Source organism: Hyla sarda, unplaced genomic scaffold (assembly GCF_029499605.1).
Source record: "Hyla sarda isolate aHylSar1 unplaced genomic scaffold, aHylSar1.hap1 scaffold_2934, whole genome shotgun sequence".
Lineage (NCBI taxonomy): Eukaryota > Metazoa > Chordata > Amphibia > Anura > Hylidae > Hyla > Hyla sarda.
This window is the reverse complement of record NW_026609645.1, coordinates 1-27,273: the sequence shown is the minus strand read 5'-3', so window position 1 is coordinate 27,273 and position 27,273 is coordinate 1. Positions and strand designations below refer to the sequence as shown.

At 45.6% G+C, this 27,273-nt stretch overlaps 1 protein-coding gene across 1 annotated transcript; it reads left to right on the top strand.

Moving 5' to 3' along the window:
• Positions 1-3,223: 3,223 nt before the first annotated feature.
• LOC130327169 (oocyte zinc finger protein XlCOF7.1-like) lies at positions 3,224-16,305 on the top strand. The gene is made up of 5 exons (XM_056553401.1): positions 3,224-3,281; positions 8,208-8,387; positions 9,376-9,502; positions 9,586-10,164; positions 13,657-16,305. The coding sequence occupies exons 1-5, from the start codon at positions 3,225-3,227 to the stop codon at positions 14,556-14,558; spliced, it is 1,845 nt and encodes a 614-aa protein (XP_056409376.1). The 5' UTR covers position 3,224; the 3' UTR covers positions 14,559-16,305.
• The last annotated feature ends 10,968 nt before the right edge of the window (positions 16,306-27,273 follow it).

Below are 27,273 nucleotides of genomic sequence, written 5' to 3'. Positions count from 1 at the left end.
ACTCCAGACCGGCTCTATAGCCCCCTGCAGAGCATTACTCGGGCCCCCTGCAGAGCATTACTCGGGCCCCCTGCAGAGTATTACTCGGCCCCCTGCAGAGCATTACTCGGCCCCCTGCAGAGCATTACTCGGGCCCCTGCAGAGCATTACTCGGGTCCCCTGCAGAGCATTACTCGGGCCCCCTGCAGAGTATTACTCGGGCCCCTGCAGAGTATTACTCGGGCCCCTGCAGAGCATTACTCGGGCCCCTGCAGAGCATTACTCGGGCCCCTGCAGAGCATCACTCGGGCCCCTGCAGAGCATCACTCGGGCCCCCTGCAGAGTATCACTCGGGCCCCTGCAGAGCATCACTCGGCCCCCTGCAGAGCATTACTCGGCCCCCTGCAGATCATTACTCGGCCCCCTGCAGAGTATTACTCGGCCCCCTGCAGAGTATTACTCGGTCCCCTGCAGACTATTACTCGGCCCCCTGCAGAGTATTACTCGGCCCCTGCAGAGTATTACTTGTCCCCTGCAGAGTATTACTTGGCCCCTGCAGAGTATTACTTGTCCCCTGCAGAGTATTACTTGGCCCCCTGCAGAGTATTACTTGGCCCCTGCAGAGTATTACTCGGCCCCCTGCAGAGCATTACTCGGCCCCCTGCAGAGCATTACTCGGGCCCCTGCAGAGCATTACTCGGGTCCCCTGCAGAGCATTACTCGGGCCCCCTGCAGAGTATTACTCGGGCCCCTGCAGAGTATTACTCGGGCCCCTGCAGAGCATTACTCGGGCCCCTGCAGAGCATTACTCGGGCCCCTGCAGAGCATCACTCGGGCCCCCTGCAGAGTATCACTCGGTCCCTGCAGAGTATTACTTGGCCCCTGCAGAGTATTACTCGGGCCCCTGCAGAGCATCACTCGGGCCCCTGCAGAGCATCACTCGGGCCCCCTGCAGAGTATCACTCGGGCCCCTGCAGAGCATCACTCGGCCCCCTGCAGAGCATTACTCGCCCCCCTGCAGATCATTACTCGGCCCCCTGCAGAGTATTACTCGGCCCCCTGCAGAGTATTACTCGGTCCCCTGCAGACTATTACTCGGCCCCCTGCAGAGTATTACTCGGCCCCTGCAGAGTATTACTTGTCCCCTGCAGAGTATTACTTGGCCCCTGCAGAGTATTACTTGTCCCCTGCAGAGTATTACTTGGCCCCCTGCAGACTATTACTTGGCCCCTGCAGAGTATTACTCGGGTCCCTGCAGACTATTACTCGGCTCCCTGCAGACTATTACTCGGCCCCTGCAGACTATTACTTGGCTCCCTGCAGAGTATTACTTGGCCCCCTGCAGACTATTACTTGGCCCCTGCAGACTATTACTTGGTCCCTGCAGAGTATTACTTGGCTCCCTGCAGACTATTACTCGGCCCCTGCAGACTATTACTTGGCTCCCTGCAGAGTATTACTTGGCCCCTGCAGACTATTACTCGGCCCCTGCAGAGTATTACTTGGCCCCTGAAGAGTATTACTTGGTCCCTGCAGAGTATTACTTGGTCCCTGCAGACTATTACTTGGTCCCTGCAGACTATTACTTGGCCCCTGCAGACTATTACTTGGCCCCTGCAGACTATTACTCGGCCCCTGCAGACTATTACTCGGCCCCTGCAGACTATTACTCGGCCCCTGCAGACTATTACTTGGCCCCTGCAGACTATTACTCGGCCCCTGCAGACTATTACTCGGCCCCTGCAGACTATTACTTGGCCCCTGCAGACTATTACTTGGCTCCCTGCAGACTATTACTTGGCCCCTGCAGACTATTACTTGGCCCCTGCAGAGTATTACTCGGCCCCTGCAGAGTATTACTTGGCCCCTGCAGACTATTACTTGGCCCCTGCAGACTATTACTTGGCCCCTGCAGACTATTACTTGGCCCCTGCAGACTATTACTTGGCCCCTGCAGAGTATTACTTGGCCCCTGCAGACTATTACTCGGCCCCTGCAGAGTATTACTTGGCCCCTGCAGAGTATTACTCGGCCCCTGCAGACTATTACTCGGCCCCTGCAGAGTATTACTTGGCCCCTGCAGACTATTACTCGGCCCCTGCAGACTATTACTTGGCCCCTGCAGACTATTACCTCCCCCGATAATAAAGGTTCTGTCTTCTCACCAGCAAATCACTCATAACCGCCAAATCTATTGTTCTCCTACAGACTCCACACTGGCTCCGCCTACTCCAGTCTAGTCACATGACTGGTCACATGGCTGGTCACATGGTCATGACATCATCGCAGGTCCTGTAAGTACACGGCTCCTCTACAGATACAGGTATGTGTGTTCTCTCCCTGTCAGGATTCTCTTACGTCCCTCCAGTAGCACAGATGGTATATTCCTCCCCCCGCACATTGGTATGACCCATGCATTGTACTGACAATAAAACCTTACAAGGGTTAATCGCACCCCCTCCCCTATATAGAGGCCGATCCCCTCATCCTGTGCACAATGTTCAGAACACTGGAGCCCCAGAGAAGCCCTATAAAGGTGACTCCGCCCCCAGACATCTTCTCCTCTCTCTGGGGGAGGGGACAGACATTGATCTATAGATAAAATATAGTAAAATGATACATTAACCCTTCATCTCCCACATCCTATAAATCTTCCCATCTCCTCCGGCTCTGGTGTCCAAGGTGATAGATTAGTCGCCATCCATGAGTCTCATGATAGATTCTACCAGACGTGGCCCCTGTGGATGTGATTCCAGGATCCTGTGGAGTCGCCGTCCTGTTGTGTCCTCCAGCGTGTTCTCTGCTATATTGCTGGGTCATGTGATTGGTCGTCCATTCCCGCCTTATGCTCCTCCCCCCTTGTTTCCCTTCACCCTCTATCCTCCCTTTTCCTTCTCTTTTCTTTACATTTACCTTCTTGTCTTTCTTTTCGTGTTCTCGGTGTTTGTTCTTCTGTATTTGATTTTTTGCCGCCAAAGATTCTGAAAGATTTTCTGGTAATTTCCGAGGACGTCATCATAGAGGAGAACTCATCCGAAATCATTGTGACTATAATGTCTCCTCAGATGTTTCCCCAGATTATCTCCAGGAAATGGGTTTTATTTCTCCATAGAATCTGGTGCGGTTTATCATCGTCTTCTCTTCTTCCCTTCAGGTTTCTCCAATCCAGGATCCTCTGCTGATATCTTCTATATAAGAGAATTCTCCTGGATGACCCATCAACCATGGAGAGAGACAGGAACAAGATGGCTGACAGGATCATAAACCTCACCCTACAGATACTCTTCCGGCTTACTGGAGAGGTGAGGGATTCTTGGAGTGATGTCACATGACCTCATTCTTATCTATATAATAACAGATGGATATGACTGGAGAGGTGAGGGATTCTGGGAGTGATGTCACATGACCTCATTCTTATCTATATAATAACAGATGGATATGACTGGAGAGGTGAGGGATTCTGGGAGTGGTGTCACATGACCTCATTCTTATCTATATAATAACAGATGGATATGACTGGAGAGGTGAGGGATTCTGGGAGTGATGTCACATGACCTCATTCTTATCTATGTAATAACAGATGGATATGACTGGAGAGGTGAGGGATTCTGGGAGTGATGTCACATGAAAAGGGGGGGGGGGAGAGGAGTGACTAAGACTTAACTTTTAATCAAGTAATCTTAAAAAATATATATAAATTATATGTGAATGTACAGTGTGGGGTAGATCTGATAATGTCTCCCCACCATAAAGACGCAATAATTACACACTGTTAAATGACCACGAGTGTTTAGTATTGTAATTTTAGCATCATCAATTATTTCCCTTAATGCCCGACGCGTTTCGGTCACCATCCATGACCTCCTCAGGGACAGGTAGGGTGTTATTTCATATACCAGATGAGCCCTGCTTATAAGTGGTACAGTCCTAAGCCACGTCTACATATAGCAGGGAACAAAACACTCATCACAAGCAGGCAGTGATATAGTACCGCCTCTTGATATTACTTAAAATCCAGAGTCATAAGTAGACAAATAGCAGACCCTGGAGCGCTTTGGATATGGTCAATCCCTGGAAAAAAGCACATATAGACACAAGCTGCTGTCAGGTCACGTCGCATAATCATTATTAACCTGAAAGAAAAAACAGCCGTGTTACTTACAGTTAGGCGTCTAACGATAATCTCCATGTGCATACCCGCTTGGTTGCGGGGAGCCGTACAGTCCTGTCGGCTTCTACAGTGCACATAGAGAGACGCCGCGGCGTTCTGTGTAATATCCGATCGCCGGGCGGAAGGGAGGCGGGGCCCGGGGGACGCAGCTTCCGGTTTACGCCGCCGATCCGGAAATGCGTAGCCGCTCTGTGTTAGAGAGCGGTAACTAGGCAACCCGATTAACTCCACTGTGCCCGGACAAAAGGACAAGGTTTACAAGAATGAGTAGAACCGAAGGTTTTTAAACTAGCTCATACTGCAACAATGTAGCCTTACTTGTCAACGTGTTACTGTAGGTCAAAAGTGAAGAGTAAATCTGAAACTATTTGGGACATGTGTGGAGAAAATTGGAGGGGCTTATATAAATATCCATGTGATATAGGGACATTTTATTTTATGACGGATGGGCACAGGCATAGAGACACGCATGGGGAGATCAGGCGAGAGGAGTAATCAAGACACAGTGACAAATGGGAAAAAAGAAGGGTCACCTCCTAAAAGATATAGAGGAAGGGGGGGGTGTAGGGGGGGGGGGTTTGCAGGGGCCTAGGGGACCTAGTGTGAAGCCTAGATGCAGTCTATACTATTCCCTAAACCTAGGCGGGGTGGCCGCCCTAAGAAGGGCGGTCCCGCACAGGAACCTAGTCTATCAAACCCTAGTAGTCCCTAAAATAAAAAAGGGGGGGGATATACTGCATCATGGGTTGACTACAACCCCCACTAGCTACCTCTCCAAAATATCCCCCTGCCTATTCCCCGTCACTGTGTCTCAATGAAACTAGTGAAACACAGCATTTCATTCATGCCGTGTGGTGTAACGTTGTCAAGCGTATAAATCCAACGCGTTTCGCGTTGTAATAATAGTTGGTCTAAATCTCCACCGCGTATAGATGGACGCATATTCTCAATGCCATAGAAGCGCAGGTGTTTAATGTCGCCCCCATGGACTTCATGGATATGTCTGGAAATAGCTGTGTCTCTCTTGTTCCTCACATCGCCAACATGTTCGAGGACTCGTCTACGGAGTTCACGAATAGTCTTTCCCACGTATTTCAGACCACATGAGCACTCGGCTATGTAGATGACTGCTTTGGTACTGCAGTTGATAAAGGTTTTAATTCTATACATTCTGTTGAGCCTTGGTAGTGATATTTGAAGAGTTTTACTCATGTGTGTACAGGCTCGACAGTGACCACACGCATGTGAGCCAGTTAGTGTGGTCCGGTTGAGCCATGTGGGGGTAGGTGGAATAGGTGAAAGATGGCTTTGAGTCACCATGTCGGCTATACTTTTGACCTTACGGTATGTAATTTGTGGATATTCTCCTATTAAGGTACGTAGATCTTCATCCATAAGCAGAACACTCCAATGGCGCTGAATAATTTCTCTAATTGGGCCTGACATATTGTCGAATGTGCCAATAATTCTGCATATCCTGGATTCTTCCGTGTGTTGCTTGGGGACAAGTAACTGTTCTCTAGGGGTATCCTTTGCCGTTTTATATGCCAAGGTTAATACATGGTCGGGGTATCCCCTATCGCGAAATCTCCCCCTCAAGTCCCGTGCCTGCGCCTCAAAATCCGTCTCCTGTGAACAGTTCCTCCTGAGGCGGAGATACTGCCCCTTTGGAATCCCCCTTTTCAGGGGGCCCGGGTGGCAACTCTCCCACCTCAGGAGGCTGTTCGTGGATGTGGCCTTTCTATACACATTGGTGTAAAGGCCTCCTTCTCCATTTTTAGTGATAGTTACATCCAGAAAGTCTAATGTACGGTTGTCTAACGTGTATGTGAAGGTCAGCCCAATATCATTCCTGTTGATGGATTCCATGAACTCCTTGAATTGAATCTCCGATCCCGTCCATAGGACAAGGACGTCATCGATATATCTAACCCACAGAGGTACCAGATCACTCAGCCACTCCCTCTCCTCGACGAACGCTATTGTGGCCTCCCACCAGCCCAAATACAAGTTTGCGTATGTAGGCGCACAGGGACTGCCCATGGCAGTCCCTTTTAGTTGGTGGTAATAGCGTCCGTCGAAGAGAAAGTAATTGTGGCTGAGGATGAATTCCATCAGGATAAGTATGAACCTATTGTGATCTAACATATAGGTGGGACATGTGGAAAGATAGTAGTTAACTGCTATAAGGCCTTTCTGGTGCGGGATTGATGAATAGAGTGCTTCCACATCAATCCCTCCTAAAAGTGTATTGGTGTCTACCTCTATTCCATCCAACTTAGACAAGATCCGTCATAAAATAAAATGTCCCTATATCACATGGATATTTATATAAGCCCCTCCAATTTTCTCCACACATGTCCCAAATAGTTTCAGATTTACTCTTCACTTTTGACCTACAGTAACACGTTGACAAGTAAGGCTACATTGTTGCAGTATGAGCTAGTTTAAAAACCTTCGGTTCTACTCATTCTTGTAAACCTTGTCCTTTTGTCCGGGCACAGTGGAGTTAATCGGGTTGCCTAGTTACCGCTCTCTAACACAGAGCGGCTACGCATTTCCGGATCGGCGGCGTAAACCGGAAGCTGCGTCACCCGGGCCCCGCCTCCCTTCCGCCCGGCGATCGGATATTACACAGAACGCCGCGGTGTCTCTCCATGTGCACTGTAGAAGCCAACAGGACTGTACGGCTCCCCGCAACCAAGCGGGTATGCACATGGAGACTATCGTTAGACGCCTAACTGTAAGTAACACGGCTGTTTTTTCTTTCAGGTTAATAATGATTATGAGACGTGACCTGACAGCAGCTTGTGTCTATATGTGCTTTTTTCCAGGGATTGACCATATCCAAGGCGCTCCAGGGTCTGCTATTTGTCTATTTATGACTCTGGATTCTAAGTAATATCAAGAGGCGGTACTGTATCACTGCCTGCTTGTGATGAGTGTTTTGTTCCCTGCTATATGTAGACGTGGCTTAGGACTGTACCACATATAAGCAGGGCTCATCTGGTATATGAAATAACACCCTACCTGTCCCTGAGGAGGTCATGGATGGTGACCGAAACGCGTCGGGCATTAAGGGAAATAATTGATGATGCTAAAATTACAATACTAAACACTCGTGGTCATTTAACAGTGTGTAATTATTGCGTCTTTATGGTGGGGAGACATTATCAGATCTACCCCACACTGTACATTCACATATAATTTATATATATTTTTTAAGATTACTTGATTAAAAGTTAAGTCTTAGTCACTCCTCTCCCCCCCCCCCCCTTTTTCATTGCATAATTGACTGGGAGTATTGTTATTATTCGGTTGGGAGATACCCAAAATTCTCTATACTATTACTAGTGATGTCACATGACCTCATTCTTATCTATGTAATAACAGATGGATATGACTGGAGAGGTGAGGGATTCTGGGAGTGATGTCACATGACCTCATTCTTATGTATGTAATAACAGATGGATATGACTGGAGAGGTGAGGGATTCTGGGAGTGATGTCACATGACCTCATTCTTATGTATGTAATAACAGATGGATATGACTGGAGAGGTGAGGGATTCTGGGAGTGATGTCACATGACCTCATTCTTATGTATGTAATAACAGATGGATATGACTGGAGAGGTGAGGGATTCTGGGAGTGATGTCACATGACCTCATTCTTATCTATGTAATAACAGATGGATATGACTGGAGAGGTGAGGGATTCTGGGAGTGATGTCACATGACCTCATTCTTATATATGTAATAACAGATGAATATGACTGGAGAGGTGAGGGATTCTGGGAGTGATGTCACATGACCTCATTCTTATCTATGTAATAACAGATGGATATGACTGGAGAGGTGAGGGATTCTGGGAGTGATGTCACATGTCCTCATTCTTATCTATGTAATAACAGAAGGATATAACTGGAGAGGTGAGGGATTCTGGGAGTGATGTCACATGACCTCATTCTTATCTATGTAATAACAGATGGATATGACTGGAGAGGTGAGGGATTTTGGGAATGTATGTAGTGATATTAATGTGTCTCTCCATACACAGGATTACACAGTAGTGAAGAAGTCCTCTAGTGGGCGCTGTCGGGCCCCTGTGTGTGAAGGATGGGGAAGAACCCTGAGCCCAATCCCGGGGCCCCCACCTCACTGCCTGATACATGAGGAAATGGATGAACAGAAGATCCGAGAACTCATCAACAAGATGATGGAGCTGCTGACTGGAGAGGTGACACTGCTGGGACATTATACAGTAATGGAGGGGTCTGGTGATGACTGGAGAGGTGACACTGCTGGGACATTATACAGTAATGGAGGGGTCTGGTGATGACTGGAGAGGTGACACTGCTGGGACATTATACAGTAATGGAGGGGTCTGGTGATGACTGGAGAGGTGACACTGCTGGGACATTATACAGTAATGGAGGGGTCTGGTGATGACTGGAGAGGTGACACTGCTGGGAATGCTGGGACATTATACAGTAATGGAGGGGTCTGGTGATGACTGGAGAGGTGACACTGCTGGGAATGCTGGGACATTATACAGTAATGGAGGGGTCTGGTGATGACTGGAGAGGTGACACTGCTGGGACATTATACAGTAATGGAGGGGTCTGGTGATGACTGGAGAGGTGACACTGCTGGGACATTATACAGTAATGGAGGGTCTGGTGATGACTGGAGAGGTGACACTGCTGGGAATGCTGGGACATTATACAGTAATGGAGGGGTCTGGTGATGACTGGAGAGGTGACACTGCTGGGACATTATACAGTAATGGAGGGGTCTGGTGATGACTGGAGAGGTGACACTGCTGGGACATTATACAGTAATGGAGGGGTCTGGTGATGACTGGAGAGGTGACACTGCTGGGACATTATACAGTAATGTAGGGGTCTGGTGATGACTGGAGAGGTGACACTGCTGGGACATTATACAGTAATGGAGGGGTCTGGTGATGACTGGAGAGGTGACACTGCTGGGACATTATACAGTAATGGAGGGGTCTGGTGATGACTAGAGAGGTGACACTGCTGGGACATTATACAGTAATGGAGGGGTCTGGTGATGACTGGAGAGGTGACACTGCTGGGACATTATACAGTAATGGAGGGGTCTGGTGATGACTGGAGAGATGACACTGCTGGGAATGCTGGGACATTATACAGTAACACCACTGGAGGGGTCGGGGTGATGATTGTATCATTATGTGTCAGATTCCTATAAGGTGTCAGGACGTGGCGGTCTATTTCTCCATGGAGGAGTGGGAGTATGTAGAAGGACACAAGGATCAGTACAAGGATCAGGTCATGATGGAGGATCAGCAGCCCCTCACATCACCAGGTAATAGACATGACTATATACACACGTCCTCTCATTATTTGTATGTAAAGAATGAATTCAGTCTCTGTATGTGTTCCCTACAGTCAGATCCAGTAAGAGAACAGCACCAGAGAGGTGTCCCCGTCCTCTTGATGAGCAGAATATGGAGGTCATTACTACAGGGAAAAATCGGATCTATATTAATGCTACAGATATAAAGGAAGAGACGGATGTGAGCGGTGATGAGCAGTATAAGGAGGACAAGGGCATTCCTACAGGGAAAGGTCTGACTTATATAAATGCTACAGACATAAAGGAAGAAGAAGAGACAGATGTGAGCGGTGATGAGCAGTATATGGAGGACAAGGACAGTCCTATAGGAAAAGATCTGATCTATATGAATGCTTCAGACATAAAGGAAGAAAAAGAGACAGATGTGAGCAGTGATGAGCAGTATAAGGAGGACATTACTACAGGGAAAAATCTGATCTATATTAATGCTACAGACATAAAGGAAGAAGAGACAGATGTGAGCGGTGATGAGCAGTATAAGGAGGACAAGGACAGTCCTATAGGAAAAGATCTGATCTATATGAATGCTTCAGACATAAAGGAAGAAAAAGAGACAGATGTGAGCAGTGATGAGCAGTATAAGGAGGACATTCCTACAGGTAACCACCCAGGTGAGTAGTAACCACTAAATACGGAGAAGGGTCACAGATTCTATTCAGTCACCGGTTGCAATAATATTTTCGGGAAGTATTGGTGTAACTAGAATCTCCAGGGTAAATACTATCCCCCTCCCCCTATATTGACTCTATAGCAGTCGACTTGATCCCATCACCACTACATAGTGACTGAATAATACCGCCATACTGTTTATGAATCAAACACATTATATACAGACTAATATTACTCCATATTGCAGTAGATACCAGCTCTCTGTCTCTCTGGAGTCGCTATCTTTCCTTTTTCATCCTGAGGAGAGGGGATAAGTGTCTGATCGTGGGGGGTCCGACCGCCGGGACCCCCCGTGATCTCCTGCCCAGCACCCCAGATCTCTCCAGGCACAGGTGACCTCCGCTCCGTGCAGGGATTACTGTCAACCACCGCACCAAGAGGTGCCCGACATGTCTCTCCATGAATCTCTATGGGAGAGACGGAGATACACAAATGGGATGCCAGGCAGGAGATCGCGAGGGTCTCAGTGGTCGGGCCCCCCCCCTCAGTGATCAGGCATATATCCCTATACACAGTAGGGGATAAGGACTCATGTACTAGAATTTTCCTTTAATCCCTTAACGACGCAGGATGTAAATGTACGTCCTGGTGAGCTGGTACTTAACGCACCAGGACGTACATTTACGTCCTATACATAACCGCGGGCATCGCAGCGATGCCCGGATCATGCGCGGCAGGTCCCGGCTGCTGATCGCAGCCAGGGACCCGCCGGTAATGGCGGACATCCGCGATCGCGCGGATGCCCACCATTAACCCCTCAGATGCCGTGATCAATACAGATCATGGCATCTGCAGCATTGCGGACACTAAAAGGGATGATCGGATCGTTCGCAGCGCTGCCGCGGTGATCCGATCATCCAGAACGGCGCACGGAGGTCCCCTCACCTGCCTCTGCTGCCTTCCACGGGTCTTCTGTTCTGGTCTGCGATCGAGTAGACCATAGCAGAAGATGACCGATAACACTGATCAGTGCTATGCCCTATGCATAGCACTGAACAGTATTAGCAATCAAATGATTGCTATAAATAGTCTGCTCTGGGGACTATTAAAGTGTAAAAATAAAAGTAAAAAAAAGTATTTAAAGAAACTAAAATAAAATGTGAAAAATCCCCTCCCCCAATAAAAACGTAACTTGTCCCATTTTCCCTATTTCACCCCCAAAAAGTGTAAAAATAAAATATATATATATATATATTTTATATACATATTTGGTATCGCCGCGTGCGTAAATATCCAAACTATTAAAATAAAATGTTAATGATACTGTACGCTGAACAGCGTGTACGTAAAAAAATAAAGTCCAAAATAGCTGCTTTTTTATAACATTTTATTCCCCCAAAAAATTATAAAAAATGTATTTAAGTTTTATATAAGCAAATATGGTATTAAAGGGGTATTCCAGGCCAAAACTTTTTTATATATCAACTGGCTCCGGAAAGTTAAACAGATTTGTAAATTACTTCTATTAAAAAATCTTAATCCTTCCAATAGTTATTAGCTTCTGAAGTTGAGTTGTTGTTTTCTGTCTAACTGCTCTCTGATGACTCACATCCCGGGAGCTGTGCAGTTCCTATGGGGATATTCTCCCATCATGCACAGCTCCCGGGACGTGACATCATCATTGAGCAGTTAGACAGAAAACTTCAGAAGCTAATAACTATTGGAAGGATTAAGATTTTTTAATAGAAGTAATTTACAAATCTGTTTAACTTTCTGGAGCCAGTTGATATATAAAAAAAAAAAGTTTTTGCCTGGAATACCCCCTTAATAAAAAGTACAGATCACGGTGCAAAATTGAGCCCTCATACCGCCACTTATATGGAAAAATGAAAAAGTTATAGGCCTTCAAAATAGGGGGATTTTAAACTTACTTATTCGGTTAAAAAGTTTGCGATTTTCTTTTAAGCGCAACAGTAATAGAAAAGTATGTTATGATGGGTATCATTTTAATCGTATTGACCCAAAGAATAAAGAACACATCATTTTTACTGTAACTTGTACGGCGTGAAAAGGAAATTTGCTAAATTGCGGTTTTCTTTTTAATTTCCCCACACATAGTACTTTTTTGATTGCGCCATACATGTTACGGTAAAGTGAGTGATGGCATTACAACGGACAACTGGTCGCGCAAAAAACAAGTCCTCATACTAGTCTGTGGATGAAAATATAAGAGTTATGATTTTTTTAAGGTGAGGAGGAAAAAACGAAAATGTCCAAAAGGGCTGAGTCCTTAAGGGGTTAAAGGGGTACTTTAGAGCCAGAGGCAGAGATTGTGAAGTAGTGGCCAGTAGTGATGTTACAACCACTGGAATCTGGCTTTTGTTTAGAACGGGGGGTGCTGCAGGAGATCCTCGGGGCTCCAGCAGCCGGACCCCCGCGATCAGACATCTTATCCCCCATCCTTAGGATAATGGATAAGATGTCTAGCAGTAGAGTACCCCTTTATATCCCTTCATTCTTTCCCTCTGATACGGAAATGTTCCGGTTTGGGTCACCTGTGTGGGTCCAAATGGAGGTATAGGTGCGGCTGGTGAGCTGTGAGCCAAAATCATTAAAAATAAAGGTTCCTCTTTTAACTTGGTTCCAGGAAAATTTCACTAACTTTATTAGGACATAAGTCTTTCTATACACATTAATAGACAAAAGACAAAAAATGTGATACTGTCTGCCTAGACAGGATAGGGGATAGGTTATAGATCACGGGGGTCCGACCCTTGGGACTCCCCGCGATCTCCTGAACGGGACCCTGGCAGTCTGCCTAAATCGGCCGTTCCGACCCCTACAGGATGCCGCTTCCGACACACCACCTCCATGTATTTCTATGGGATACATGGAGGGGGAGTGTCGGCCGCCGCTCCATGCAGGGTCGGTCCGCCCCCTTCAAGCAGACTGCCAGGGCCCCGTTTAGGAGATCGCAGGGAGTCCCAAGGGTCGGACCCCCGTGATCTATTATGTATCCCCTATCCTTTGCCGTAATTCTCTGGCTGGCATGAGGATTATAAAGGGGGCGGTTTGGATGACTGCTCCATTATAACCTGCGGGGTCAGGTGGATTGGGGGGCACGGTCATTTGGTCCCTGACTGGGCCCCATAGCAGTGATTTTCCCTGAGGCTGCGTCCACATGATTGTCAAAGACAGGTGTCCCTGCTCCTTGTAAGGCAGTGGTGTCAAACTGTGGCCCTCCAGATGTTGCAAAACATCAACTCACGGGTGTGCTGGGAGTTGAAGTTTTGCAACATCTGGAGGGCCACAGTTTGAAACCACTGTTGTATGGCTGCTCCGCCATCATAGCAACTATCTTTCTTCAGTTTTGCAGTAAATCTTATTTAAAAATGAAGGGTGGATTTACAAAGTACTATTGCTTAGAAATACAAAAATGTCCTGGGTTGTTAAGGGGTTAATAGTGATAATAAAATCTGTGTTATTCTCTGCAGATTCTTGTAGCAGGAGATCAGAGGAGAATCTTATATCTTCAGATTATAAAGCAGATGATGATATCACACAAGATACATATGAAGAACATTCCATTATCCCAGATACACCCTCAGCCCTTCACAGCCAAGATCTGTCATCTCATCCTTATATACAGGTCCTGTCTTCTCAGTCATCACAGAAAGGTCACAGAAGGGGTGTTGGACACCAACGAGCTCATACAGGAAAGAAACCATATTCATGCTCAGAATGTGGGAAATGTGTTACTTCTAAATCAAGTCTTGTTAAACATCAGAGAATACACACAGGGGAGAAGCCATTTGCATGTTCACAGTGTGGAAAATGTTTCACTCAGAAATCATATCTTGTTGAACATCAAAGAACTCACACAGGGGAGAAGCCATTTTCATGTTCAGAATGTGGGAAATGTTTTCCTTTTAAATCAGGTCTTGTTGTACATCAAAGAACTCACACAGGAGAGAAGCCATTTTCATGTCCAGAATGTGGGAAATGTTTTACTAATCAATCAAGTCTTATTCAACATCAAAGAACTCACACTGGAGAGAAGCCATTTTCATGTCCAGAATGTGGTAAATGTGTTACTAATCAATCACATCTTATTCAACATCAAAGAACTCACACTGGAGAGAAGCCATTTTCATGTCCAGAATGTGGGAAATGTTTTACTAATCAATCAAGTCGTCTTCAACATCAAAGAACTCACACTGGAGAGAAGCCATTTTTATGTCCAGAATGTGGGAAATGTTTTATTGATCAATCAAGTCTTATTCTACATCAAAGAACTCACACTGGAGAGAAGCCATTTTCATGTGCAGAATGTGGGAAATGTTTTACTCAGAAATCAGGTCTTATTCAACATCAAAGAACTCACACAGGGGAGTAGGCATTTTCATGTGCATAATGTGGGAAATGTTATACTGTGAAATCAAATCTTGTAAAAACATCAAAGAACTCACACAGGGAAGAAGCCATTTTTCATGTGCAGAATGTGGGAAATGTTTTACTGATAAATCAAGTCTTATTCAACATCAAAGAACTCACACAGGGAAGAAGCCATTTTTCATGTGCAGAATGTGGGAAATGTTTTACTGATAAAGCAAGTCTTATTCAACATCAAAGAACTCACACAGGGGAGAAGCCATTTTCTGTTTCAATAGTTTTTATTGAATATTTTTTGACAATCTAAAAGAACAATGCAAGTCCCTTGCAGGGGACTAAGTAGAAGTCAAGCAAGTATATAAACAGGTAAACATACAAGTAAAAAAAATCAAAAGAACCTAAGAACAAAGGTGGAATAAGTTGACTTGTACAATTGCAAGAATATATGGCAATGTGTCTTTGAACTCTAATGGGCTAGTCATATAGTAATAGCTAGCGTTGACCCACTACAGGGTTTGAGTGTCAAGAGTTTAGTTACTCTGCGTGGCATGTAAACAGTCTACATCCTGATATCTATCTCAGTAGGAAATTATGGGAGCGGTAATGGAGGGTAATAGAGGAACAGGTAGGGGTAGGAGGGTGTAGGGGTAAGAGGTGTAAGGAGTCAGGAGAAGGTGTTGAAAGGATAGGCAGGTAGGAGAAGGGGGGGGGTGGAGGATCGTAGAAAAGGACCCGCAAAGGGAATGTAAGTGATCTCAGCAGGTTATATAGTACCAGTAGCCTGTGTTGTGGAAGACCACCTATTCCATCGCTTGTGAAATATGAGCCGTTACCATAGGCGATGATGCGTTCATATGTGTAGGTGGTATTTACTTTATTAATGACCATGTCTATAGATGGGGTGTTGGGTGATTTCCACATGCTGGTAAGTGAAATTTTCATCACAATTAGGATAATACATATTAAGTCTCTCTCGGGTCTAGGTATATCAGATAAATCGAGAAACAATAAAATCTGTTGTGGGGTCCAGGCCCTCTCCTCCCCTAAAACCTCATTCAAGAGCTGTTTGCAGGCAAGCCAGTAGGCTTTAATGGAGGGATATTCCCACAAAATGTGTAACAATGTACCCCTCTGTCCACAATCACGCCAACATAGTCCAGTCATTTCTGAGTAGATGTGGGACAGGGGCTCAGGAGTGTAGTACCACCTCAATATGGTCTTCATAGCAGACTCAACATGTGAAACACATTGAAAGGCTCTACGTATATTCTGGAAAGCCGCTCACCATTGGGATTCAAAGATAGATTTGCCCAGCTCGTTTTCCCAGGAACGAAAGGGGTGTGATTTGCGAAATTGGGAAGTATGGGATACATTAGAATATAAGGGGCGAAGGCCCTTTAGGTTGCTAGAGAGAAAAATGTAAGAGGGTTTATGTAACTGGATGGAAGATGGTGGAGTATGAAGTAAGAAATGATGCAAGCGCAGAAACTTGTAGACGTCAGAATGAGAAATAGAAAAGGTAGAGTGCAATTCTGAAAAGGGTAGTAGGGTTTCAGATAAATAAAGTTGGTGGAGATGTGTAAGCCCACTGTGAATCCATGGGACCAGCCATATGTCAGGGCTCATGCTTTGTATAAGAGATATGGGAATGAGAGTTTTGTCCGTGGTTGTGTCCACTAGAGAGAGGTTTGTTACCCATGCCTTAAATGAGGCCGCCACAATAGCGTTGGAAGAGGGGGCGGTGTGGAGACCAGTATGGCAGAAAAAGAACGTCTTTAAGTAAGTATGGGGAAACCAAGGAGTTTTCTATATGGACCCAAGCAGTAGTCAAATCTTCCTTGCACCAACCTCTCAACATCCCCACCAGGGCGGCAAGATAATAACACCACAAATCTGGTGCTCCAAGTCCTCCCATGTCTCTGTACTTAGTCAATATGGATGCGGACAATTTGGGCCTGTTGCCTGACCACACAAAGGATGACAAAAGGGCTTGGGCCTTAGAAAAGAAGGATTTAGGAACAGCAATCGGGAGGGTTCTAAAGAGATGGAGGAAGCGGGTAGAAGAAGCATTTTAAAGGCTGCTACTCTGCCTGTCCAAGATATGTCGATAGAGCTTAGTCTGTCCACTTCAACGCCGATGGTCTGTAGGAAAGGTTCATAGTTATTGGAGTATAGTAGGTTATGAGGGTATGTTAGTTTGATTCCTAGATATTTAACACTAGTGGTTTGCCAATCAAAGGGATGCACGTTTTTAAGGGTATCTACCAGGGCGGGGTGAAGGTTTAGAGGAAGGGCCTGAGTTTTAGTGGCATTAAGGTGGTAATAGGAAAGCTGACAAAAGTGAAGTATAGAGGTCATGGCAGCCGGCACAGATACAGAGGGATCAGTAAGTGATAAAATAATATCATCTGCATATAATGAGATGAGGTGATGTTGTCCTGCAATGGAGACTGCAGAGATTTGGAGTCTCCCTGCCTCAGCGCCTGCGCCAATGGCCAATTCATAGAATGAATATAATGGGTGAAAGGGGGCACCCCTATCTGGTTCCATTGGTGATACCAAAGGCTTCCGCAAGGATGCCGTTCACAAAGACCTTGGCAGAGGGTTCGGTATACAGCGATGTGATCGCACTATAAATGGTTCCACTAAATCTCAGGTGCCGGTGGACCGAGACGACGAACAGCCAGCGGAGCCGGTCGAATGCCTTCTCGGCATCAAGAGCTAGGATCAAAGCAGAGGTTTTATGGGTTTCAACATGGTGTAAAACATGTAGAAGGTGGCGGGTATTGTCCGAAGCTTGACAGCCTGGGACAAACCCTGCTAGATCAGGGTGGATCAAACTGGGGAGAAATTTGGTGAGCCTGTTGGCTATGAGTTTTGCAAAAATCTTTAGGTCTTGGTTAAGTAATGATATTGTCAATGTACTAGCAAAATGTATATCGGCACCACTTTAACTGCAGTGAGATCCCGGCAAGGACTCAATCTGTACGCTCAGCACACCTGGACAATTAAACCCCTTGAAAGACTTCAACTTCAGTAGTGCTCACTCCACAAAGTATGAGAACAAAGCAATCATTCGGAACGAAGATGAAGAAAAGGGAGCACATACCAGAGATGTTGAAATGCAGTATTCGGCTTTATTTCATCTTGCTGGTGTCAAAACAGTGCAGGGTAGAAGGGAGGGCGGACGAGTTGAGGGGGAACTACAGGCAACGGTCCGTGTCACGCTGGTCTGCACTTCATCAGGCCCTACGTCACTGAACTAGAGGGAGTGTTTTATACATCACGGGAGGTAACATGGACAAACAGTGACGTTTACATGGATCAGGATCGGGAGGGATACAATGACAAACAAAAGGTAAGAATACAAAAACAAAGTGATGATAAAAACAAAACATCGTGTCTGCGAGTATCGTACAATGCAACATAATATCTTTCTATATGAAAACTCCCATTTCGTTGTACTCATTAAGGCCCAAAGGGCCCGTTGCATTAGTACGGAAAATCCATCTGGATTCCTGTAATAATAAAAGTTGATGCATGTCTCCGCCATTTGGAGAGTGTTCAATTCTCTCCAGAACCATAAATTTGAAAGCTCTTGGGTTATTCTCATGTTCAGAACACGTGTTGAATGAATCTAGTACAGCTTTTTTTGGTTACTAGGGACCGTATGTGTTCTCTAATTCTTTGATACAAAGGTCTTTTTGTTTTTCCTATGTAGTATCTCCCACATAAACATATGAGGGCATATACCACATAGGATGTTTTACATGTGGCAAACTGTTTGAATTTAACCCTTGTGCCTCCCAAATTCATTTAATTAAATTTTTAGTTAAAATCGCAAACCGAACAATTTCCACATGTGAACAGACCTTTAGGTTTTGATGTAGATAACCAATCTTTTTTAATTCTGCCTTTGTTTTTTCTTCTTTTCAAATAATCATGAATGGTTCCGTTTTTTCTGTAATTTACAATCGGTTTAATTTCTGTAAAATTTTTCAAATCTTGGTCACGTTGTAACATTGGCGAATTTTTGAAAATAGCGTTTTTTACAATGTTGTTAATTGGTGAATTTTTAAATGTGAATACTGTCATATTAAGTTTTTCTTTTTTACTTTTCTGAGTAAATTGTTACGAGGAATTTTATTCACTTTTTTCTTGAGCTTGCTTTTTTCTTGAGCTTGCTCACCCAGTTCTTGAGCTTGCTGTTCGATCTGTATTTATGCGTTTTAATCAGATTAACTGGCATGCTATCTTTAACAGTTTTAGGGTGAGATGAATGATAATGAAGAATTTAATTTTTTGAATTAGGTTTCCTGTACCCAGAAGTGTGAATGGTAGTATTTTTTATTTTGATTTTGGTATCCAAAAATTCAAGTGATAAACCTCCGAACTGAAAAGAGAACCACATGTTCACCTTTTATTATTGCTGTTGAGATAGTCGACAAATAAAGAAAAATTTTCCTGGGAATCATCCCAGATAACAAAAATGTCATCGACAAATCCCAACAGCAATTTTATTTTTGACACAAACGGATTATTAACAGTGAAAATTTAATCTTTTTCCAGCATCGCTAAAAAGATGTTTGCATAGGAACAAGAGATGGGTGTACCCATCGCTGTTCCTTGCGTTTTGGCATACCATTGACCTTCATATTGGAAGTAGTTCTTCAAAATTAATTTTGCAGATTCCAATACAAAATCGATAAATTCACTGGATTTGTCTGAGCAATCCAAGAATTCCCTGAGAGCCTGCACACCCGCATCATGTGGGATACGGGTGTACAGGCTCTCAACGTCTATGAATGCCAGAGAAAAACCCTCTTGCCAACAGAAATCGCAAAGGGAAGTAATAAGATCACCAGTGTCACGGAGGTAAGTAGGGGTAAGTTTTAGTAAAGGAGAAATCAACCAGTCCACATAGCTAGACAGGAACTGGGTAAGGGCCCCAATACCCGCCACTATGGGACGACAGGGAGGAGGGACAATGCCTTTGTTGACTTTTGGTAATACCATTTTTTTTTTTTTTTTGGATCGGATCAGATGGAATAAGTTTTTCTGCAGTTTTTTCGGTCGATTTGAAATTTCTTGTATATTTTTGCAGATGTGATCTCATAATTTGTTCATAATCATTAAAGTGGGATCTGTTTTTAATTTGTTATATACCATGACATTGCCTATAGTTCCCCCTGAACTCGTCCGCCCTCCCTTCTACCCTGCACCGTTTTGACCCCAGCAAGATGAAATAAAGCCGAATACTGCATTTCAACATCTCTGGTATGTGCTCCCTTTTCTTCATCTTCGTTCTGAATAAGTAATGATATTGGCCTGTAATTTTGAGGGGCCAATGGTGATTTGCCCGGTTTAGGAAGGGCGATAATCAGGGCCTGAACATTTTCCTTGGGAAAAGAGCCTTTGAGCATAGCTGAATCATAGAACAGTTGCAAATGGGGAATCAGAGCATCTTTGAATGTTTTATAATAGAGGTTGAGAAACCCGTCAGGGCCCGGGGCCTTTTGTGAGGGGGAAGAGAGAATCACTTTTTGAATCTCATCAGGGGTAATGGCGCTGTTTAATGTTAACAAGTGTTGGTCAGTGAGGTGTGGGAGGTTGAGAGAAGAGAGGAAAGAATGGATAGCGTCAGGGAGATTGAGAGGGTCAGGAGTTGTCACCCAGGTTATATAGTGAGGAATAGAAGTCCTGGAAGCCGTTAGCTATGTCTTTGGGAGTATAGAGGGATTTAACAGAGGAAGGGTGGACAAGCTGGGCAATACGGGAGCGAGCATGAGTAACTTTTAGTCTATTGGCCAGCAAGGCCCCCGCTTTATCATTTTGTGAATAATATTGCACTTTGATGCCCCTAAGATTTTTCTCATAAGAGAATAGCAATAAACTCCTGAGTTCCTGTCTAGCAGAGACCAGTTGGGCAGATGTAGAGGGGGAGGGGGCTGTCTTGTTAAATTGCTCCAGACTTTTTAATCTGGACAACACATCTGAGAGCTGTTTGTCTCTCTCTGGCTTACAAATTGCACCATATTTTATAAAGAATCTCATATAGGCCTTATGTCAGTTCCAGATTTTGGCTGGTTCCATGTCTGGGGAGGCATTAGCCAGAAAGTAATTCGTTAGATCCTTTTTCAAAGACTGGACATGTTTCGGATGAGAAAGTAAGGACTCGCTCTCCACAAGTATGCGGGAGCCTGGGAAAAGGTTTCACTTAGGGAGATAGTGATAACGGCATGATGCGAACATTTGATCAGCTCTATAGTAGATCTACTCAGAGAATCTAATGCAGTTCGGTCTATCCAAAACATGTCCAGTCTCAAGTATGTATGTGGGTGATGGAGTTGTGAGTATAATCCCTTTCATTGGAATGCAGTACCCGCCACGCATCATACAGGTCTGATGAGCCCATTAGTGGAGCCAGAGATGAAACTGAAAGGCGATGTGAGGTAGTGGTGTCCAAAGATAGGTCAGCAACTAAATTAAAGTCCCCACAAACAATCATATGTCCAACTTTGTTTAAAGTCTAGTTTAAGGGTACGCCTCAAAAAGCACTGTTGACCAACGTTGGGGGCGTATAGCGCTAAAATGGTTTAAGGTACATTGTTAATGGAGCACGTAAGGAGTACATATCTACCAGCAGGGTCAGTAATAACATTAGTGGTGGAAAAGGCTACTGTGTTTCTGACCGCAATTAGGACCCCTCGGGACTTCGATGTAAAGTGTGAGTGGAACACATTAGGGAATGCTTTGTGTTTCAGCCTAAGTGCGTCTGTACTAAGAAGATGCATCTCATGTGCGCATATAATGTCTCCCCCCAAGGCCAAGGATTCTTTCCAAAGGAAGGCTCTTTTTTTGCGGACTGTTAAGACCGTTTACATTCAGACTAAGTATTTTAAGAACCATAAATCAGTACCATGGAAGATATAACATAGCTATACGTCAGAAAGTTGGAGGACCTGTTGCGTCTCCCAGCCAGCACGCACAGGTCACATATTAAAGGGGCAACACCTAATGGACACTTGGTAGTATTTCCACCTAGAAGAACAGGTAACAGGACAAACAACAAAAAACTGACACAAATCAAAGTAAGGGAAATAGTAACAAAATAAATAAAGGAATAATCGTGGCACCAGCCACAAGGCACGGGTGGGGCGAATTGTCATGCCGAAGCCAAACAAGTAGGAAGACATCAGCTCAGGTGTGCAACGGAGATGTAATTAGTACAAAAGTCACCTTACTGTGTCCCAATCTTCTTGGGATTTGTGGGAAGTTCCTTGTGGGGAGTTCCGTGGTCTTTCCATGGGGATGCTCCAGCGGTGCAGAAGGTCTTTACCTTCCTCCAGATTCCAGACCACCGAGACCTGGTTGTCCTTGCAGATGAGAAGGCATACCGGGAATCCCCATCTATACTGGATCTTCTCTTGTCTCAGGGCAGAGGTAATCGGGAGCAGGTTCCCACGTAGTTGTAGAGTAGCAGCAGACAAGTCCGCATATAAGGAGAGATGGTGGTACGGGGCTGGCAAGCCATCATTTTTGCGGGCTAGCTCCATGAGGCGTTCTTTAGTAGAGAAAAAATGGATCCGGGCCAACACATTCCGGGGCACGAAATCATCTAAATGATGTGGCTTCGGTACCCGGTGAGCCCGATCAATCTCCAATTTTGTGGGTGAGCAGGAGGGTTACACCGTTTCCAGCAGAGTGCGGACTTATTGCATGATGCCCGCAGGCGGTACAGATTCAGGGATACCCCTGATTTTCACATTGTTCCTGCGGCTGCGGTCCTCCAGATCGTCTACTTTGGCTTTGAGGGCCTCAATTTCCTCCTCCGCCGTAGTTTGTAGATCAATAAGCGTATTATGAGAATCAGCAAATTCGCCGAACTTGTGTTCAATGTGGTTTACTCTGCTGCCCAAATTATCCACCGTAGCTGAGAGAGGAGATATCATGGCCTGCATATCCTTCCTGAAGGACCTCTGGAGCACCAACAGCATGTCTCTCATAGCAGTGTCCGTGAGAGATTCATTATGTACCGGCAAGGAGCTCAGTGCCTCTAAGGGAAGCGTGGTATCCAATCCTCACTCCGAGTTCAGGGAGTTCGCTGCAGGCGAGGAGTAACGGGGCCTCTGCTTCAGAGGACTTCCGGATGGCGAGGGCGGAAAGCCAGTGGACGGAGGACCGCAAGTGGCAGGTATGTACTCACGGGTTTGGTGGTCGGTTGGCGGGACACCCTTCTCCTGCGATGGCGCGTCTGCTGACCTGTACGGAGGTGTTGGGAGCCGTAGTCTCGCAGCATCGGGTCTGAGGAAGCACGTCTGAGAGGTAAGGCCGGGGCCTGCGCAGCAGGGAGAGAGTGCGCGTGTTCCCAGTCGCAGGTTTCATCGGTGGCCGGCGCTCGGGAGAAATAGAATTTGCAGAGCGTTCCTTGGAGAGCTTGCCTCTTTTTCTTCCCTCGTATGTTCTCCAGGTGTTCCCACATCTGAATGTGGTGGATAGGTGTCTGTGGATGCAGTGTAGCCGCTTTACCGAGCAAGATGAAGCAGGAGCTCAGCTAATGCGCGACCATACAACAAGGCAGCCAGGCCACGCCCCCCGGGAGAAGCCATTTTCATGTGCAGAATGTGGGAAATGTTATACTGTGAAATCAAATCTTGTTAAACATCAAAGAACTCACACAGGGGAGAAGCCATTTTCATGTTCTAAACGTGGGAAATGTTTTACTCAGCAATTACATCTTGTTAAACATAAAAGAACTCACACATCTATATATTAACCAAGTACATAGGATAGTTGACACATACATACTTATATATATTTATATAATATATGCTTCATCTCCAAACTTGTTATCAATTTTTAAGAAGTTCTCTATATTATATTATTTATTATTCTTATATTCATCTCCGCACACTGGACTTATAATAAATGTAATATTGTCCCTGACTGTTACGCCGATCGCTCCGGGTCCCCGCTCCTCCCCGGAGCACTCACAGCGTTCTCCTGTTCACAGCGCCCGGGTCAGACCCGCTCGCGATGCGCATCCCGACCCGCTTACCAGTCTCGTTCCCCGTCTGTGCTGTCCCGGCTCACGCGGCCCCGCTCCCTAGGGTGCGCGCGCGCCGGGTCTTTGCGATTTAAAGGACCGGTGCGCCACTGATTGGCGCATGGGTTTTAATCAGTATCTTCACCTGTGCACTTCCCTATTTATACCTCACTTCCCCTGCACTTCCTTGCCGGATCTTGTTGCCATTGTGCCAGTGAAAGCGTTTCCTTGTGTGTTCCTAGCCTGTGTTCCAGACCTCTTGCCGTTGCCCCTGACTACGATCCTTGCTGCCTGCCCTGACCTTCTGCTACGTCCGACTCTGCTCTTGTCTACTCCTTTTGTACCGCGCCTATCTCAGCAGTCAGAGAGGTTGAGCCGTTGCCGGTGGATACGACCTGGTTGCTACCGCCGCTGCAAGTCCATTCCGCTTTGCGGTGGGCTCTGATGAATACCAGTAGCAACTTAGAACCGGTCCACCGACACGGTCCACGCCAATCTCTCTCTGACACAGAGGATCCACCTCCAGCCTGCCGAATCCTGACACTGACATTGTATATAGGGAATGTAACGCGTCAGTGTTGTCCCCGCCCCCTTCTCATTATGATTATAGAGACTTTAATTCAAGGCATCAGACAGGATCCGCGCGTCTCCCTTGAAGATCGTCTCTTCTGAACATAAGACGCTGCAGATACTTTTATTTATCACAAACCCTAGACCAGCGTTTTCCGTCTATTTTCGGTCTCAGATCATAAAATCCATTTTTCTATATGAGAAGTCGTCAATATCTCAGCGTCCCCCGGGTTCAGTAAACATCGGTGTAATTCTTTTCCTTTTCTTTGTCCTCCCCGGGGTATAAAATCCCTAGAGATCTGATCATATCTGGTACAAGATCTCTTTACTTCACACTTTGCGCCATTATTACACGGATTGAAGACCCAGTTACACGCTCGTAAATTCCCATATATGTCGAAGGAAAAAGGTTCTTAAATCTTAATATTTACCAATAATATTTTATATTTTTACAGTCCGTCCCTATCATAGTACGGAATTGTTATTTTTCTTCTATCCAATGGTTATTTTGTAATTTTGTTACAATGTCCGACAGTAGAGGCAGGGGTGGCCTTGCTTGACATTCACCTTTATTACCTACCTGGTCAGCTTAGATACCTTAGATACTGGGTGCTCCCTGACCCTATGCTGAATGCGGAGCGATCACTTACACGATAAGTCAACCTTCCCTCCGTTAGTCCTTTGTTGGAGGGGCCCCCAGTGGGGGACTTACACGCCCTCCATAAATTAGCTATCCAGGTGTGGAAGGCAGCCGAGCAGACCTACCCATTCACAGATGTTCCTTCTGATTTACCGCTTTGGCATAATCCTCAATTTTCACATCTGCTGGGTTCTCTGGACTCCCAGTTCTGGACTGAGTGTGGGGTGACCATGTTGGAGCGTCTATATACAGATAAAGTTTTGTCCTTTCTACAAATCCAGACTGATTATGGGGTCCTGAGGGAGGCCTTTTATAAATTGTGACATGCCAGGGAGGCGCAGTTCTCCAGTCTCTTCATATCCACTGATAGGGGGGTTACGGTTCTTGTTCTGCCCCTAAGGTGGCCATCTGGCACCCTATATGGCACTGCTATTATGTGGTGTCCTTTTGGAGGGAGGTCTTACAGCTCTTAGATTCTTTAGTGGCCCCCTCTCCCCCGGCTAACCCCCTGATTTATTTGGTATCCTGGATGAGGAGGTGTGGCCCCATTATGTACTTTTCTTGGAGAAGCCCTGTTCCTGGAGAGGAAAGGGATAGGATTACGGTGGATGGATCCTAGCCCCCCCACCCCCACCTGTACTAAATGGAAGAAGCTGGTAAATTCTATTATCCCGTTCTCTAAGATGGTGTATAAAAATAGGAAATGCTATATTTGAGGGTGTGTGGGGCGCCTGGTGTTCCTCCCCCCTGACTCCCCAGAGTCAGTGCGTGGTTTATCTGATCCACATATGGTGAATGTTGGTTCCTAGATATGTTCCTGTCTTATGTGATTGTGCTGACATGAGGCGGTTCGTTCGGCGGCAGCATTCCCATTCCCTTTTTATTACTTGTCTTTTCTTTTAGCTTCATTTCTAAATAGTGCTTAAAGTGTAGCTCCCACCAAGTACTAAATAATCTAATCTGTCCCTACCTAGTAGTAATCTGGCCCCAACCCCCGACCTGGCTTAAAAAAAAATGTAATCGCTTTAGTAGAGCAGATTTAGTGCTTGTATATCTGCTCTATAAATCAGGGCAGGAAGCAGCACTTCCCAAAAGGCGCGACGTCACTGACGCCTTGCTGGGTGCTTACTTCCGCCCTCAGATTGTCTATGCAGCGCTCCTGTCGGGAGCGCGCGTAGATGATCTGCCAATAGCACGGCAGGCAGCTCCGGGGCTCCTCCTCCCTGTTTACCTGTGCATGTGCTATCCAGGGAGGAGGAGTAGAGGAGCATCGCCGGCCTGCAGTGCACGATATTACAGCCGAGACCCGGGACCGATTACAATAATGGTAGATATTATAAATAATTACCAATACAATGAAAAACTTTAGAAACCCCCCCAATGATCTAAATTATGCCCCGAAATAGTTTAGAATCAGCTGTAGGCACATTTATTATAGAAATACTGATGAATAATCATCAGGGTGCCTCCAGCTGTTTCTAAACTACAACTACCAGCATGCACAGACAGCTGTTAGCTGTCAGGGCATGCTTGTAGTAGTAGTTTTGCAACAGCTGGAGGCACCCTGATGATTATTCATCAGTATTTCTAAAATAAATGTGCCTACAGCTGTTGAAAAACTACAACTCCCAGTATGCCCATACAGCTGTCAGGTCATGCTTGCTGTCGTAGTTTTTCAGCAGCTGGAGGCACACTGTTTGAGAAACACTCATGTGTAATCAGGGTGCCTACAGCTGCTGCAAAACTACAACTCCCAGCATGCCCTGAAAGCTGATGACTGTATGGTCATGCTGGGAGTTGTAGTTTTGCGTTAGATGGAGGCACCCACCCTAATAATTACACGAGTGTTTCTCAAACAGTGTGCCTCCAACTGCTGAAAAACTACAACAGCAAGCATGCCCTGACAGCTGTATGGGCATACTGGGAGTTGTAGTTCTTCAACAGCAGGATATTGTCATGTATAAAAAGAGGCATGGACTCGAGGGACAGGGACATAATACTCCCCCTTTATAAAGCATTGGTACGGCCTCACCTGGAATATGCTGTTCAGTTTTGGGCACCTGTCCATAAAAGGGTCATTGTGGAGCTGGAAAGGGTGCAGAGACGTGCGACTAAACTAATATGGGGCATGGAACATCTTAGCTATGAGGAGCGATTAAAGGAGTTACAATTGTTTAGTCTTGAGAAGAGACGTTTAAGGGGGGATATGATAAACGTATATAAGTATATAAATGGCCCATACAAAAAATATGGAGAAAAACTGTTCCAGGTTAAACCCCCCCAAAGGACGAGGGGGCACTCCCTCCGTCTGGAGAAGAAAAGGTTTAGTCTAAAGGGGCGGCACGCCTTCTTTACCGTGAGGACTGTGAATTTATGGAACGGTCTACCTCAGGAACTGGTCACAGCAGGAACAATTAACAGCTTTAAAACAGGATTAGATACATTCCTGGAACAAAATAACAT